Consider the following 17,390-nt stretch of genomic DNA (forward strand, 5'->3'; position numbering starts at 1 on the left):
TTTTCATGCCGAATATTCAAGCACAAGAGAACTTTATTACTGATCTGTATTTGTAAAATTTATTTTTATTTCAGCTAATTAAAAAAAAAATTTATAAATAATTCTAACTTTTTTCGAATAAAACAATTGCACAAAATTTTATTAGCTTCAACCCTCTATTTATATTTAAAATTTAAACCATCTCAATCTTTCATTAAAAATGAAATCTGCAAAAGAATTTAACTTTTCCGTAATTCATGTCAAAATTAAATATGTTGAATCTGTTTGTTTTATTATTTCTTTATCTATGATAGTGTGGGCTGTGACGTATCAATTTTATGTGGAGCACAACAATAATTCATTCACTATTGCCAACGTGAGGTTCTAATGATTTCCAAATCAGACTAATTTCCAATGTAAAAAAGCGACCCTAATTGCCGCAGTCGGAGGAACGAACTAACCACCGGCATGTGAGACCAGTGGCAGTTGCAATAATTGTGTCGGCCTTGCGCAACTTGAAACCTAGTTAAATAAACATGACAATGCAGGTGTGTAGAACTTTATTGCCCGCGTGTATGTTTGCGTCTAGCGCCACACTTTGTGCGCCTTTATGGTGTTCGGCAATTACCGCCGACCGAGCAGGCTAAACGGTCAGCGCTTTTATTCATATGCGAGCGGCTCTGATTTGGAGGTAGTCGAAGCCATAAATCCAGTCGTGACGACTTTTAATTAATTCAACGCGCCTGATGGGAAAATTTAATTACCCCGCCCGCGGTCGCCACACTGGACCCGTTTTTCGAAGCTCGTCCAGATAAATTGTTTTTGCTCAATCAACAACGGGCCGAGACACGAATGGAACTAATTTGCATCTAATTGGAAATCTTTCAACTCCGCGTAAAGTGGGTGATTTATCTTTCTGCAACTGAGTTGTCACCAGTGAGTGGATCTGAAAAGAACTCCAAATTGAACAACATGAAAATATCTAATCAGCCACAAAAAGAAAGATTGCTCTAAATTTTCATTTTCTAAAAAATCTGAAACTGGGAAATTATATTGAATTTAAGTAATTAAAAATTCACTAATTAGAAGTGAAATGTTTGGATGTGTCTTTAAAACATTTGGTCTGAATAAACTGAATAAATTTTTAATATAACTCTATTAGCTAGTTTGACATTCTTAAGATACAATATTTCGTAATAGAATATTATTATAAAAATACGTTTCTTTTTATTTCGGATAGATTTAGAGTTAATTTGATCATTTTTGTAATTTCGTTTTTTTTTTGTTTTTTGAAAAAAAAAGTAACAATATCAATTAAGTGAATCTTTTTAATCCAATAATTCATGGTTCACACATAATTTTACCAACAGCTCCAGGTGCACGCTCTGGAACCATGTAAGTTCCTGCCATGTCATTCCCAAAACTGATGGCCAGTCCATTAATGGAAAAGTCGGCCATCCTATCCCCATATCCGATGTTAATTTGAGCCGACAAATTGAACGGCTCCTTCGACAAGCACCAGCCGTACGAAGTCGAGCCTATTCTGCTTGCAGGCAGCCACGTGTGTCTACCTCGAGGGGCTAATTTCAGGGGAAACTTTATTTTAAGAGGAAATTCTATTAATTTTTTTTACTCATGGTCGAGTTGACGATACACTGAACTTTAGTGAAGGTGTTAAACGTAGCCATTTTGAGACCATATTTGCAGCATTTTGAGAATGCATATTCGTACGCATTCTGCGGAAATGGAAAAAGTCAATTATCACCAAAAATCAGAGAGATATTGTTTCACCTCTTCAGGGCATTGCAGATAATTGATGCCGCACGCTGTAAAAATTTGGCAGTTCGGGATCGCTTTTGTTTTTAATTGAAAATTTTATTTGGTACAAATTAAAATTGGTAAATACTTCTATTATTTTTGTAATCATCTTGCGCTTGGGGCTATAAAATTTAATCTCGTACATGTCACATGAGAATATTCTTAAATATAGTAATTTCTTACGTCCACGATGCATGGGATGTTAGCAATGCACTTGTGCACTTCAGTCGGAAGAGGAGCGTATTCCTAAAAATGGCGTCAATGCGAGATTGGTTTCCTGATTGAAATTACAAAGTACCACTGAGGAATTCCCTTTGACTGTTTGGATCACAGTCTGGAGAAATGCGGGAGCTTGTTCTTGAGCGCACTTCAATATCATTGCAGCAGTGTCGCATTCGTCCATTCCCTCTGAAAAACGTGCATAGTAAAGAGAAAGAGCAAAAAGTTGAAGAACTGAATAAAAAAAGTTATGTTGTCTGCATCTGCCAATTAATTGAAAAATCTTCGAAATCAGAAACTTACGTTTCGAGCTACATGTGCCAAGTGCAAGCATGGTGTTCTGCTTATCGTCCTCATTTGCTGCCAGAGTTTCAATCAGGGACAGTAATTTCTGATCAATAAGCTTCCCGTTCCACATCTACAATTATTAGATCATGAAATACTTGAATTGTTACACTGAAAACATTATTTACAAAACCACCATTTTCTCCCATGCACCTCAAAAAGCACTTGAATTAAGAAAGTTGTGGGTCTCTAATTACATACAATAATTCAAATTACTTTCACTCTAGTAGTAAGTTTAGGAGAGGAAGTCAAATCTAACGCAGCGTCAATCTCCTCTGAAATACCGGTGAATATGTGATCCATGTCTGAAATATTTTCATACCATCAGACACGTTGAACACTGCCATGCACTCGTTCAAAACGGCCTCCATATTGTTGGTAGTTTTCCTCGTGTCCCTAGACTCGCAGATATATCTATAGGTGTCAGTGCAGTTCGAGTCTTGCAACTTTGCTTCCGAATGGTTCGTGTGGATACTGACACAGTTTTCCTTCCCTCCGAGGTTGTTGGGCTCCCCTGGATACCAGATTGTCTGCTTCGGGCGAAAGAGCGTTTGAGCAGCTATAAGGTTGATTACTAAGCCATGCAATTTAGGGGCCTAATTCAGGTTCAAGAAGACAACCTTATTAATATTTAAAACTATACTAAATTTATTTCCCAAATAAATCTTGAACCCGACAAATAGAAACGGTATAATATATCTAGGATAAGCAAGTAAGCAATATAGTCATTAATAAGCCATAAGACATTCCCTAAAAATAATATCTATCACTTAAGCACATTAATCTTTAAAACAAAAGAGACCACAAAGAAGACCGTATTTGAAACAAGATATACAATAAAGTATAATTACGCTCAACAGGAAGATAGCCAAGAAGGCGCACATCTCGGATGGTGACACAACGACAATACAACCAGGTATCGTGCTCGAGCTACAATCACCCGAGTCACAGTTTCCCTGGGTTTAAATACATCTCGCTTCCCACTACTTGCTCTGCCCTTATCGACAAATGCACTTTTGCACGCATAACATAAAACTGCAGTCAGCTGACACTTGTCATGGTCATGACTGGCTCTCAATTACCGCCGACATTTCTTCAACTCATTAGCATAAAACAAAGTTTCACCACAAGTGGTTTTCCCCTTGAGCGTCTACATATATTGCGTTTCATTTTAAAAAAGGATATAGCTTACAAGGTAACACTTTAATGCAAGCTAGTTGCACATACTACTCTCTTAGTATTTCCGCTATTGACGCAGTTAGAAAGTCCAAGGCAATTGCATCTAATTAAATCCGCGGCAAACATCTCGCGGCTCGCCTATCTAACTTTATGATTACTCGAATTTCATATCACAAAAACTCTACTGTCCTCCTCACAGCAGCACACCAGGCAAAATTGTTTTTGCAGCCCTCATCGCTGCCCGATGTCCAAAATTTGCCCACGGCCGAGCTCGAATCTTCAAAATTTAAAAATATTAATTTATTATTAAGTAATAAAGGATTGTTTGTACTTCGAGCGCACGAAACCAAGTTTTTGTATTCATATTCAAAATCGACGCTGAGCAATTTCATTCCAATTAAGCAACAATTATACGTTGCTTGTAGCCACTAATTTGCACACAAATTTTTAATTATAATTATAAATTTTCAAATGCTATAATTATTTTATTTCCAACCGTTGCTTCGTTAAAGCTGAACAAGTAGGTTCTTCCGTTAATGAATTGCCATGATCCGTAGGTAGTGTGATCTGTTTGAATATGAAGCAAAAATATCTCAATAGGGTTATTTATTTGGGATTTAATGGAAACTTGTACTTAAAAGGTACTGAGTGTAGTAGTCTTGTAGTGTGTTCGAGAAAAGAGCTTGCTGAAATTGTTTATACACAATTTTCATTTTATAGAAATTTAATATTTAAAATATTGATGTCAATTACGTTTTTGTTACACCTGAATTCTGGACATTTTGGTTTATGACAGGGAGGAGCTGGTGTTGTAGACCCCTTAAATTAAAATATATTTCTAAATATCTCTCGATTATCAATATTTGTTCACCTGGCAACTAAGCGTGTACATATTGCTACACTTTTTCAAAGTCATTAACCAATAATATCTGTTGAAGAGACCCAGATGAATACAGGTTTCGTTAATTGTTGACGCGTTAGGATAACCCGCCGCCCATTGAGTAGTGTTCTTATCGAAAGTGAAATTCCCAACATTCCATTTATATTCGTCACCGATCTTATTCCCAGATGTCCAGTAGTTGACAACTTTGTGCCAATCGTAAGCTTCATTTTTATACGCAAATTATATTTTTACAAGCAAAAAGAGTAATTTTTAATATTTACGTTTGTCCATGTAAAAGAAACAACCTCCTTTGTTTCCATTTTCAAGAGTAATTGGCGTCATTCCAATGCTGCAGCAACGATCGCGATTTGTTCTCCAGTCCACCTTCATAAACATTGAGCCAAGAATAAAAAAATTGGTTCAGTCAGAAAAATATTTTGGGCACACATTTTGGCTAGATTCACTTTTTGTTCTCAGTTACTATTTTGATTTTTCGCAAAATTTATTTGCAAGACATTAATCAATTAGACTATCAAGTATGCAAACAAATCTTTTTTGTTACAAATTTATTCTGTAAAAAATATTAAAATGACTTACCGCAGATTTGCCCCAAAGGAATTGTATTCCACAAGCTGGCATCCAATATCCGTAACTTTCCGGATCTTTAAATTTTCCACATTAATTTCTTCTTCTGATCGTCTCAAATAAAATAATATAATTACCGATTAAATGGTCTGCTTTGGTAAATAACGATGTCTGAACAAAAATTTTTACGTTATAAAATGTTTGTGTTCATGAAATAATTTTCCATACGTTTTTTACGCAAGGTGACAGAGTTGAAGTTGTTGTAGTAGGTTTTATTGTTGTTGAAGTTGTTGTGGTTGTGGTTGAAGTTTTTGTAGTTAAAGCTGTTGTACTAGTTGTGGAAATTGCTGTAGACGTGGTTTCAGTTAGAGTTGGTTGGGCAGAAAATTGAGTTTCAGCCTTGGTTGCGAGTGAGGAAATTTCTGTTTTTAAAGTTGTTGTCTCGACCAATGTTTCATTTTTGTTTGTTTTAATAGATTCATTTTGAGGAGAGCTATTAATTGCAGTAGTTGAAGGGGTTAATTTTGTGGACGTTTCCGTCTCAACGATAAAAATTGGGGCTGTCGCTGAAAAATCTGATTTTCCCGTTGGTGACGGCAGAGAACTTGTTGAAGACAATTGATTCGGCCGTTCAGTTATCATAATTTCAACTGAATTAGTGGTTGAAATTGATTCTAAAATATTTCCAGGCATTGTTTCCTGCTCTATATGGCCGCCATTTGAAATTTCCAGAGTTGTTTCGGAAACTGTCACTGCGTCAGAGAACATCATATCAGTTTGAAAAGGTGCCGATTGAAATTCATTGCTGACGATCAGTTGTGTAGCACTGCCTTCATTTTCTAAAAAATAAAAAATAAAAAAGCTGTATTGTTGTTAATTTTATTCTTATACTTTCACTTGATTTCTTAGAGAAGTTCTGACAGGAGACACATTATTAAATGGATCTGTACTTGAAAAAGCTATCTTACTTCTCGGTTACTTGTTGAATTTCTTCTCTTGTTTGTTTTTGAAGTGTTAGAGCATGAATGTTGTCCACAGCATTTAATAATTACTGTCCTTATTGTGGCTAATAGAAGCACAGAGTTGATTTTTGAAGATAAATAATTAAATTTACCAGAGTTTTTTCTTAGAATGCTGGTAACGCTTTTCCTCTCTTTGGTAATTCTTCCTTGCCGACCGATAACTCCGAAGTCACAAATTATCTAAAATTACAGTCGAAAAATATAATACTGAGCATAATAAACGTGGATATTTCTCTCACCTGAATTAAAATTAAATTGAAGAGAAGCAAGTGCAACATCGATGTCATATTAATTAACCAACGGTCGAATGTGCTCTGTTTCATGAGTTTTGAAAAAAAGCTCCTATATTTTGCCTCACGTGCGTCACAGTTCCGTGCATGGCATTTTTTTTCCAGAACTGTTTCCTGTCCCAGAAGCGGACCATTTTTTAAGCATTTCCAGTTTGAAATACAACATATTATTGTTTTCATTTGAATAGGAGAAAAATTGAGGAACTTAAGATAACTTGAATTTGATCAATACTTAAAAAAATTGTTAAAATTATATACATCACCAGCGGCAACAGGCACCTTTTCTAACTTTGACCTGACTCGGAGACGCGTTGCACAACTCAGTTAAGAGATCCCCATCGCATGAATCACTCCCAGCTGCTTAACATAAATATTTTCCTAATTGGCCACCGATCGATCTTAATATCCCCACTAATTTAGACGGCTTCTCTTTGGATTGTGGTACTACAGAACTGCCAATCATCACGCAGCCTTAAATATTTACCATTACATTTCTAGTTCAACTTCAAAGAAAGCAAGGATTTAAGTGAAAAAAAGAGAATAAATTTGTTGTTTGTAGAGCTGAAAGTTCTTGCAGTCGAATTTAACTCAGAAAATTTGCTATTTTTTCTTGCATTTCGCTGATAGTTTTTGAAAAAAATTTCATTGTAGATTCTATAAAAATATAATATACCTTATCAATAGAAAGAATTAAAATATTTAGTGCAACTTTAGATATTTATCTATAAAATGTTCTGAAAACTATTTATTAGTCTGAATTTTAATTCTGAGAAAATTACAAATGAATAAAAACATAATTTATAGAAATGTTTAAAGACTCGTTATTTTTTCACCTCCCTGGCATTTCCAGAGACCTTTTATTTTTAAATTTTTCTAATATAATTGAAATCAAAGGCCACGCATCAGCTCTATTATGTTGGCCAAAAAAAAAGATGTCTTCCGCCAGAGCCATAAGGCCCCATGGCTCTGACGGCAGCTGTGTACCAACATAATTTTGGGATGCGCAGCCTTTGATTGAAATTATACTGAACTTTTGAAAAGAGTAATCTAAACTTGAAGTTTTAACTTTAATGAAGTCCACGGAGACAAAAATATAAATTTTCAGTAAGTCCTTGAATTTATGACAACTCTTTTCTATGTACCTGCTGCACCAAATAACATATTGCAAAATCCTTTCGTTGATTTATCGTTAATTAGATTTGACGCCCACGGTCTTTTCCTTTTCTCCTCAAGTGCCGCCGTTTTGGTTTACACACATTAAATAATTGATTCCGTGGAGTGACAAAGCACGCGCCGCGTTACGCGATTGTGTGCGTATTGCATGAAGTGCGTGGCTTGTTTGTCTCCGCGGGGAACAATAAAAAGAGAAAAGACCGAGGCGTGCGACTCTTGTCTGTTCATAGCGCATTATATAAAAAGACATTCCGCCGTCGGCCGTACACATTTCGCCAGATACAGAATCGGACCACCTAGCACACTCTGTCAGCTTTCAAGAAATGAAACGGATTGTTATGTTGTGCTAATTGCTTTTCTGCTTGACGTCATGATGGAGTAAAGGCCCTTGTGTGTATCTTTTAATTTGAGTCGGAATCACGGCCTACACGATTTCTAATTAATTGTTATCTGAATCAAAATCGCCGAAAATTGATTTACAACCATATAATTTCTGTTAATTGTGTTTTTAAAATAAAAAAGAGACCATGATCTTTCTAGAAATTTTTATAAGTGTAACGCAAAAAGCGGGTAATGGTGTATGATTTAGGGGGAGATAGCGTGGCGAAGTGGAAATATTTTCATGCACGCTAGAATGATAGAGGTGAATTTGAAACAAAAAGGAAACGTTCTGCTTTGTTGCACGCAGTAAGGCAATGTGCACATGACACAGTTTATGAAAATCAATATAATTTTTACCAACTTATCATGTTTGTTATTAATTAAGGTTTGATTAATAATCTGAGAGCTACTAAATTATGTTAAATGAAATTTACTGCTCCTGGTTAAAAAAAAATTAATAAACTAAAAAAAATTCTTTTCAATAGTAAGCAAAAATAAAATAAAAAACCGATTAAATCAATTGGTATGGTATTTGATCAATCACTTAGTTTTTTCTCCGTTCTCACTTTGCAATGAAAAACATCTTACTTGAAATCTAATTATTGTATTATAAAAATATTTCGCCTCTTGTTTTCCAATAACATTATTCAATTTTTAATTTTTAGGATCTGCGATTGATAAACAAGAGACGCAGAAAACTAGATTGAAATAAATACGTTTCATTTTGTATGAAATTATTTGAAATGAATCCAGCCAAGCATTATCGGCCATCCACAGCTGTGATGAAATAAAGCAAACACTATTTGCATATTATTCAGTTGTTTATCGATTGGATTTTGTTGGCTGGTCCATGGCGTTATCGTGCTGACCGCAGCAGCGGGAAAACAAAAGTGCCTACGCACGCACGCAATTTCCATAAAAACCAAATAATATTTCCAAATAATCAGCAGCCGGCAAAGTAAACAAAACGCCCGGAGAGCAAAAATGATTTTTCGACTTGACCTTTTTGTTTTGGGCGCCGGGGTGATTAAAAAATTACTCAATCGAAACGGCGAGACCGACCTCTGCCGGGCCTTACATGGCCACGCGATTGAGTCATTCATTGTTTATGGATAATTGCTTATTTTGGCCGGTCTTGCGTTAGGTAAGAGCAATCACGCTCCCGAGAAAGGATAAATTTATTCCACTTCTCAAGCGGACAACATGCTCGCAGATTTTGGCAGATTCGGGTAAATTGGCCGCGCTCCGGGCGAGAGACGGTAAAAGTTGAAGATCGGGCTGCGATAAAGGGGTTTCGCAACCGCTTCGACGGAGCCGGGCATCGACATATGTGCGAGCGCCGGGACCGTAATGGCTGACGCAGCTCATCTTTCTTGAAATGAAGACAGTTTTTCAAAGAAAATAGTTATGATAAAATTAGTGAAATTTTAGAAACTGGTACTAAAAATAAACTATGTTAATTTTGTTTTTTAAGATTTAAAAAATAATTAAACTCGAATTTTTTTCTCCCATTCTTTGTATTTAATATTGCATTATCAATTTTTTTGCTAAAAAAAATCCACTGTAGAGAGTCTTTATCACGCTGAAATGAAAAACTAGGCTCTCCTTGTCGAATGAACATTTTTTATTAATAAAAACTTCCATAGTTTTGTATAATGTCTGCATTCTTGAATAGTTTCAACAAAAAATTTGTTATTTAGTACAAGATCAAAAAATCGTAGCTAGAATGCTTCTCTCTTCAAGGAATTTTTTTTTTTTAATTTCTCTGTCGATTTAGAAATGTTCAATTTCATTACGTCCTTAATATTTTTTATGGCAGGATATTTATAGACAGAAGAAACAATATTTTAGTTTTTTTTACACCAATTTGTACTTTTAGGTGGACAAAAAACCCAAACTGAACTTCCATTAAATTTCATCTATGAAGCCCTGTCAATATTTATATATGATATTATTATTTATTCTGACGTTAATTAAGATATTTTCATTTATTAAGCTTCCCGTTGAAGGTCTTCTTCTTTTCATAGAAAAGTAAAGAAAAAAAATGTCACTTCCATATTATTCTTGTATGACTCGTACGGTCTCATTTCATCTGCTGGCGAACATTCTCTTAACGAAGTGGATGCACTCGTATATTTCTTGCTCAAAGTTATATATTTTTTCCATTTGTTTCCTTTTCTTTTTCTTTTCACGGCAAGTCGAGCTCCGTATCCCATGCAGGCAGGATACGGTGGAAAATGGGATCGCATTGTGCCATTACCTGACCCAGCGTGGACTACATTCTGCTGAGTGCACCCTCGGCGCCGCATTGCAGTCGAGATGGATGGATGCTTTTTGCAATCACGCACACTTTCGTGCTGCGCTCGCTCGGATCCACCCCGTGCGCTGCTCCTTTTGCGTGCGCTTAATTAAAAACTGAATTGAACTTGATGGCGCTGTAAGTCGTCGTTGCAAAGATTGCGTTAGCTTCGTGCTTTTAATTGACAGCGTTAACTGGCATTGTTTTAAATTATGCACGCTCGCGCAGGTGCCGATTAGCCAGCCCGGCTTCTTGGAATTCTCAACTCTGGGAAATTATAATAATACTGCACGCCAAGAGCTTGATAGTTTTCGAGGAAATTTTCATTATATGTGAATAAATTAAAGTTGACAGTTTCAGTCCAAGCCTGAATAGCTAGTTAATGAACAGTTAAATAACAAAACTTTGAACAAATCTGCAATAAATTTCACCACACATTAGAAGCTTCTTTATGAATGCCCTCAATTTAGATTTATATTTGTCTTCAATACTTTTAATCTTACAAAAAGATATGACGGGATCTAAATAATGATGTAATTATTAGATTATTTTTAGACCCATTCGGTAGTTAAATGAGCCACGTTAGGAAGGTAATTTTGATTTTGAAAATTGAAAAAAGTTAAATATTTCGAAAATTATCTTGCAACTATTTAATCAATATTTTGATAGTAGGCTTAGGGAATTAAGTATAATATCAAATCATTGCCAAAAATAAATAAATAAATCCTAAAGAACGGATTAGAATGTGGAACAAAAAAATTGCTGAAATTTCTGATTTCAAAAATTCTAAGAGCTATCATTAAAGCTATTATTAAAAAAATCATTTATAATCATTAGTGAACGATGATTTTAATTTTTCATTTAAATCATAAATAATCAAAGGATTCCTGCAGCTTTAGTGTGAGCTGCTTTTGCGGATAATTGCAAGGCGATTGCGCAAAGCCCTGCTCCCGTGGAAAGGGCAAAGACGGATGCAAATCTCTTTTTTCTTCTTTCTTTGTCGCCTTGCGGGCAGTTGCATGCAAGCTGGATTTGTTTGCAAAACGCCGCCCCGCGGCTCTTCATCTCTCTCCAGCGATGAGGGTGCGCGATAAACGCGCAGAGAGCAAAGTGCAGCGGCGGCTGACCTCCTCCAAAAGGCCACTCGACGGCATCACGAAAGCGACAACATCGTTTCAACACGCTCGCCAACTCGATAAACTGCGTGTAAATTTCTGCCCGAGATCAAACACCATGAACTCGAGCCACATAATCGAGTCTCCTAAATTTAACCAGAAAAGAAAAAATGACCAAAAAGTCACGATAAAAATTAATTCAATAATATTTAAAAAAAAAAAAAATAAACAGTCAGCAAATTCTTACATGTTTGTAGTAAAAATGAAAATCCAATTTCAAAGCAAATAATAAAAACTCTGAATTACGAATTTTATAAAAAAGCCAATACCATTAAATTTTTCTAAAATTTTTATTTATACATTTACTTTTATTCATTTCAATTAAATTTAGTAAATATGTTTTTACAACTAACGGACTGACCACATCATTCAATATTCCCCCATTTCTCTAAAATTATAATCGAGGTCTCTGTAAAAAACGAGGGCGAAGCGCCCACAGCCTAAAACTGGTCCAAAGTCTTGCTGGCGTTTAATTTTTTTCGTCTGTGGCCAAGAAAGTATTCAATCATAATTGCAGGTTATAAAAGCGAGCAAGAGAATGATTTACATTTTTATAACGCGCGCGCCGGATCACTTTTTGCACTCGCGAGAGAGCGGCCCCTTATTTTTCAGCTGCCAAATTTTATTGACCTCTGGCTCTGAGCGCCGCCGCTTGATTCCTTCTTTATTCGATTCAAACCAATGCAAAGGGCATCCGCCGCGGTTAATTGAGTGTTTCGCATTATTACACAAATAAATTCGGCTGCTGAAAAGCGGACAATAAAATTCGCGTTTTTTGACCGCTGCAGCGTTGTTATTTATTATTGCCCTTGTTAATTGTGAAATACAACTCTGCGGACTTGTGTGCGCGGGATTTTCATGATTAATGAACGCGCGCTCTCGTGCGGAGGCCGACACCGAAAAATTAGTCTGCAAATTAGGGGCTGTCGTCGGGAGTTTGTGTGGAAACGCGCGAATCCGAGCTGCCGACGATAATTACGGGTCTTGTCATCGTTGGGCCTCGACCGCTGACACAAGGACTTTCGTAACAAATGACTTTCTTATAAATAATTTAGGCTGTAAGAAAGGTTATTTCCACAAAATGGTTAAAAAATTTCTATAACAAAAAAGGTGATGAAATTGACGATTTAAAATGTTATTATTTTTTACAGTTTTTTAATAGGGGTGCGCGGAATAGTTTATCAATTGTGGGCGAATCAAAATTGTAAAACTGAATTTTACTTTTCGAGATAACTTATTTCACAAACAGAGAAGTAAATTTTGCACGAGTTTGAACTTATATCTAGCGTCAGCTTTTCCTTTTTTTTTTTAACCAGAATCTGACATAAACTCGCTTTTCTGAATCAAATAATTTTGAATTTTATAATGGATCTCCAAATAGTATCAAATTAAAAAAAAACCTTACAATTTATTTATATTAGAACAAATTAAAAATACCAATGTAAGAATTGAACAGGCTAGCAAGTTTTAGCGCCAATTACTATAGCAGTTTGAATATTTTCACCGAAACTCACCTGTTTTTTTTTTCTTCTGGTGTCAATGTTTATTAGCATTGTTATGCGAATTTCATTTAAAAAATAGATATATTTTGAGAATGACACAATTCTCAGAGATCAATTTTCATAAATAGTCCCGGAGAAAAAAGTTTTTAGTTTTTAACAATGCATAAAATTTTGTGCATCAATCTACTTGAAAGGCTTTCAAAGTTTGATAAAATTGCAGAAACATGCCTTGCGGCGAAAATTCACGTAGCCCATGAATGACCAGCAACATGCTCGGAATTACCATATAAATTATGATTGTACACTGCTTTCGAACCCACAAGACCATCTGGCCCGTGCCGCTTTTTTGCACCTTCACTCGCTTATGATAAACTTTCACCGAAAAATCTGCGCGGCAATTGTCTTTGCGATTTTCGCTGGAATAAACGTCGGCTTTGTTTACGGCCGCACACGTTGCTCCCCAACATGATAAATTAATGTCGGCCGTCTGCTCAACGTAATTTGGCGGCTACAAAAATATTTGGCCTGCAGTCTTTGCAGCAGCAACCGGGCGATGATTTCCTGCAAACATTCGCCTTTCCGATCGGAACGGGACCGCCTGCCGATCGCGAGAAAGAACAGAGGGGCAGTGATGAAAAAATTGAATGATTTATAGGATTGAGAGAAGCACTTTTAAGTAAGCTGGAAAGGTGAAAATAAACTTTGTGCTTGGATAAAAGAATCATTCAAAAATGAGAAGCAAAAATTTGAAATTACTGGATTTTTTTCCAAAAATTTCCAAAATTTCATTTTATAATAATAATAATAAAAAAAAAATAAAAAAATTATATTTCCTTTATAAACGAAAAATAAAATAAAATTTTTTAAATATTTATCAGTAATTTTATTAAATTATGGAAAGATTTTTATTATTTCTTTTAGCTTTAACGTATTTTTTATGTGGTTCAATTGTTGAGTTCCAATTATTCTATCTATTGTACGATTTTATTTCTAAACATTGAAACAATTTTATAGCGGTTATTACCATATTATTATTTTTCTATCATAATAATATAAATTTTATTCATGAATCAATTCAACAGGAGTAGTTTTCATTGGTGGCACGAAAAGGAAACGAATGACGTCGGTTAGATAAAATTATTTGGAAGAGCTTAAAAAAAACTGTGGAACTTTTAAACACTGCCCTGCTCTTTTGCAAAGGAGAATCGGGAACCTCCCACGCGCGGACCAGAAACTGAGCCTGTGTTTATTATTTATACGGCCAGTGTGCTTCTAATCTGACCGATAAATCAGTGCTTCGACTCACGACTTTTACACCTCTCGATCGCACTCGGCGATGCTCGAAAGAAACTCTCAAAGCACAATAAAAGCACGGCGTAAATTTGACCTTTTTGATCAACCAAACACCATTATTTGAGAATGGTAGATTTTGAAGCAGACTAAAGCAAAAATAAAACACTTGAATTTCAGCTGCCAATGGACTTTTGGGATTTAGCGAATTACACAGACAGATTTGTGTAGTCAGTGAGCACAAGGAAAAGGTTTGATCCTATTTGTTAAGTGCTTTCCTCTGAATTTATATTTGATTTGAGGCCTTTTAGGAGTTCTACGAATAAACTGAAAAATAAAACAATTTGAAATTCGATTTCTTTTGCATTTTATGTTTATTATTTAATTTAAATGTTATATTGTTAGATTTGATTTTTTTTATGCTTTTTCATGAGCCTTCAGTGTGCATGAATCATACAATTTTTATCGGAATGAACTTAAATCGAATTTTCAAATAATACTGAATGGCAAAAACAGGCAAAACAACTGAAAACGGAATGAATTTGAAAATCAGTACATGAATGTAAAAAAAATTATTTACAGATTTTTATTCTATTAAATGAATAATGACTAATTAAATATTCAGAAACCCAACAGAAAAATCAAATGTGAGAAAAACATGAATTAGTTGTCAAATATCTACTCAATTAGCATAATTAAATAGATAAAATTTATTGTTTTTAGTCACTAAATTTTAAATTTTGTAAAACTGACTTAAGTATCCAAGGCTAAAAAATTTGAATGAAATATTTTTCCTCCCCTTCTAAATATTATATAAATTGCTCCACCATTTTTCCGACCCTGTTGGCGAGCTGCTGTATCAAATACTTATCCCCGCAGCACAAAAGCCAATTGGCCACCATTCTGGAGCAGCGCTCGGCGGTCGATCGATGCCCACCAGCATTCATGTAGGGCCGCATTTCGCCTGTCAAAGAGCAAGTATAGTTGTGTTCTCTGTTACGACTCCGCCGAGGTCAGAATGAAAAATTTGGTGCGATTTTCCGGCTCGCACTTTCCTCGTTCGTCACGTGCAATTTTCCACTCGGCTTGCACAAAAGGGGATGGATTTCTGCGGCGGGGCGTGAGGGGTCGCGGAAATGAGGGCGACCTCATTCGCCTGGCCCAAATTTCCTTCCTTATCCCGGCGACTTCTTTTCAATTTGAATTTCCCATGGTGCTCTCAAGGAGACGGAGGAAAAGGGATTTGTCGCTGGTGTGCGGGATTTCAAGAGAGATACAGGGCTTTTGTCTTTGAAAGGGTCGGCGTTGAATGTCAAGCACTTGAAGATCAGCAGAAATAAATTAAGTCAGTCTGGATTGATATTGGATATGGGTGCAGGAACGGATTTTTTGAAAAATGCAAAAGATCAGATAATTCTTTCGGCCTCAAGTTATGTAATATTTATTTTGAAAAAATTGTGAAAACTGAAAATTCAATTTTTTAATTGATCTCAGCTTCAAATTTAACTGCAAATAGAAGCCCAAATTATTTATTTTTTGATCTGCTCTCAATTTGGATCAAAACTTCCTTTCTTTTTTCATAGACAGCAGTTGAAGGAATTGCTACATTTTGATTTTCCTCCTAAATTAATTGTGTTAAATGTTCTGATAATTTTATTTTATTTTTTTTTTATTACTAATTAGCCCGAGAGTTTTAAATAATTATATGGTTTAATTGGTTTTACTATTTTAATTTTATTTTTAGTTATAAATTATATTTTAATTGGATTATTTGATAATTGATATGGTCATAAAATTTAAAGCTAAAATAACATTTAAAAAAATGTTTATGTTTGCTTCAAGTTATATGAGATTTTTATATATATTTTATTAAAAATACTTTTCTGGATCAACAATGTGAACCTATAAAATTGCCTAAATAAACCATTCTCGTTATTTAATATTTTTGAAAAAAATCCATCAGAACAAAAGAAATATTGAAGATCATGTTAATAATAGATTAAATCCACAATCTCAACAATATCCCTTTCTCTTATTGATGGCAAACACTTTTCTTTTGAAACTATCCAATTTTTCAAAACCCGGCGAAGGTAAATCAATTTGACGGCGCAAAATATTGTGCTCGTCAGAGCGCAATTTTCAATTATTAATAATCAGGCGTCGGCCGGGTGAGTTATGTGACGTGGCTTCGTCGGTCCGCCTCTCTCACTGCGCTTTTAATACGATTTCCCAGTTAGTGGTTTGTATAAATCAAACGCGTATTGATTCGAGTCGGAGAGAGAAAACGGGCAACACATACACCCAAACAGCCGACGAAACGAGCCCCTTGTGCGGGCGTTTTGGCCACTCCAAACTCTCTCTGCTCTTGCAGACAGCGTGCGCAACTGGTTGCATAGTTACTCGTCGATAAGGGGCTACGCAGCACCGCTGAAACGACGTCGTTTGCAGCGCCGGAGAAAATAATCCTCTTCGTGTTGTTTGGAAGTCTTTTCGTCAGGGGAGGAGAGAACCGAATACGTTTCCAGGGAAAGGGAAATTTAATAATTTTTTCATTACGAGAATGTTAAAATTTTAATTCATTACTTGCTGTGAAAGGATTTCAACAAATTATTTTTAAAGAATACACTAAAATCCATTATATTTTAAATGCACAATTTATTGGTGTATTTTCTGAGAAAATTGTACTTTTTTATTTTGGCCATTAAAACTTTTAAACATTAGATACATACAATTTTTTATTTTCTATTTCAACGTGGAGTTAAAATAATTTTCCTAATATAAAATAAATTTTAATCTACAGTGAAATTTTGTTCATGAATTTTTCTTTAATTCAAGTAATTTTGAATATATTGAAAGAAAAACATTATTTATTAATATTTCGCACACGATTTTGCATAAATTTAATTATTCCATCATCAACGCGTGAAATTGTTGCACCTAAACGTCCAACTGAATGCCCCGAGCTGAATCTCGCAGAAGCTCACACGTCCCGTCCGACACCTCTCCCTAATTTCAAAAGGAGACCGCCCGTTCTTGCCGTAGTCAACGTTAATTAAAATCCGTAATCAGCGCGTCGCAAATTAAAAGATCAAAAGCAGTCAGTCACTGTCTTCACGAGATGATATACTTATACGTAGATTGGATTTCCGCTCGTAATTATCAAATTAATCGAGCTGCCCGACAGGCTGTTGTGTGTGCACGTCTAATTATCCAGCGACGGCAGAGTGGCAAGTGTGAGAGCATAATAAAC

The 17,390-nt window shown here is 35.4% G+C and overlaps 2 protein-coding genes across 8 annotated transcripts in view; one reads left to right on the forward strand and one right to left on the reverse strand.

Annotated features, from left to right (window-relative positions):
• The window catches only part of LOC132192381 (calcium/calmodulin-dependent protein kinase type 1), a 49,535-nt gene that overhangs the window by 12,721 nt on the left and 19,424 nt on the right, over window positions 1-17,390 (forward strand). The gene's annotated exons all lie outside the window — the stretch shown is intronic.
• On the reverse strand, window positions 1,181-6,404 carry LOC132193002 (uncharacterized). 4 transcript variants are annotated; one of them, XM_059613275.1, is made up of 24 exons: window positions 6,270-6,404; window positions 6,123-6,210; window positions 5,977-6,074; window positions 5,900-5,924; window positions 5,237-5,847; window positions 5,146-5,179; window positions 5,021-5,085; window positions 4,705-4,807; window positions 4,412-4,644; window positions 4,294-4,359; window positions 4,175-4,226; window positions 4,037-4,107; window positions 3,872-3,968; window positions 3,213-3,817; window positions 2,684-2,891; window positions 2,578-2,636; window positions 2,490-2,525; window positions 2,320-2,434; window positions 2,096-2,205; window positions 1,981-2,043; window positions 1,886-1,919; window positions 1,771-1,832; window positions 1,613-1,715; window positions 1,184-1,559 (listed from the first exon to the last, which is right to left on the reverse strand). In XM_059613275.1, the coding sequence occupies exons 14-24, from the start codon at window positions 3,243-3,245 to the stop codon at window positions 1,321-1,323; spliced, it is 1,062 nt and encodes a 353-aa protein (XP_059469258.1). In that variant the 5' UTR covers window positions 3,246-3,817; window positions 3,872-3,968; window positions 4,037-4,107; window positions 4,175-4,226; window positions 4,294-4,359; window positions 4,412-4,644; window positions 4,705-4,807; window positions 5,021-5,085; window positions 5,146-5,179; window positions 5,237-5,847; window positions 5,900-5,924; window positions 5,977-6,074; window positions 6,123-6,210; window positions 6,270-6,404; the 3' UTR covers window positions 1,184-1,320. The 4 variants fall into 4 exon arrangements, with proteins under 4 accessions (XP_059469260.1, XP_059469258.1, XP_059469257.1 ...); XM_059613274.1 differs by having other exon boundaries at window positions 2,684-2,894; XM_059613277.1 differs by lacking the exon at window positions 2,490-2,525 and having other exon boundaries at window positions 1,181-1,559; window positions 2,684-2,894.

Source organism: Neocloeon triangulifer, unplaced genomic scaffold (assembly GCF_031216515.1).
Source record: "Neocloeon triangulifer isolate White Clay Creek 2 clone unplaced genomic scaffold, ASM3121651v1 ptg000003l, whole genome shotgun sequence".
Classification (NCBI taxonomy): domain Eukaryota; kingdom Metazoa; phylum Arthropoda; class Insecta; order Ephemeroptera; family Baetidae; genus Neocloeon; species Neocloeon triangulifer.

Bases quoted from the DNA above. Each gene is read 5' to 3' on its own strand.
- LOC132193002 (XM_059613273.1), bottom strand. From the start codon at position 6,353: ATGAAACAGAGCACATTCGACCGTTGGTTAATTAATATGACATCGATG. The intron at 5,848-5,899 runs GTATAAGAATAA...TTTATTTTTTAG, and splicing joins CTCTAAGAAATCAAGTGAAA to AAAATGAAGGCAGTGCTACA. The intron at 4,808-5,020 runs GTAAGTCATTTT...ATGTTTATGAAG, and splicing joins TCCTTTGGGGCAAATCTGCG to GTGGACTGGAGAACAAATCG.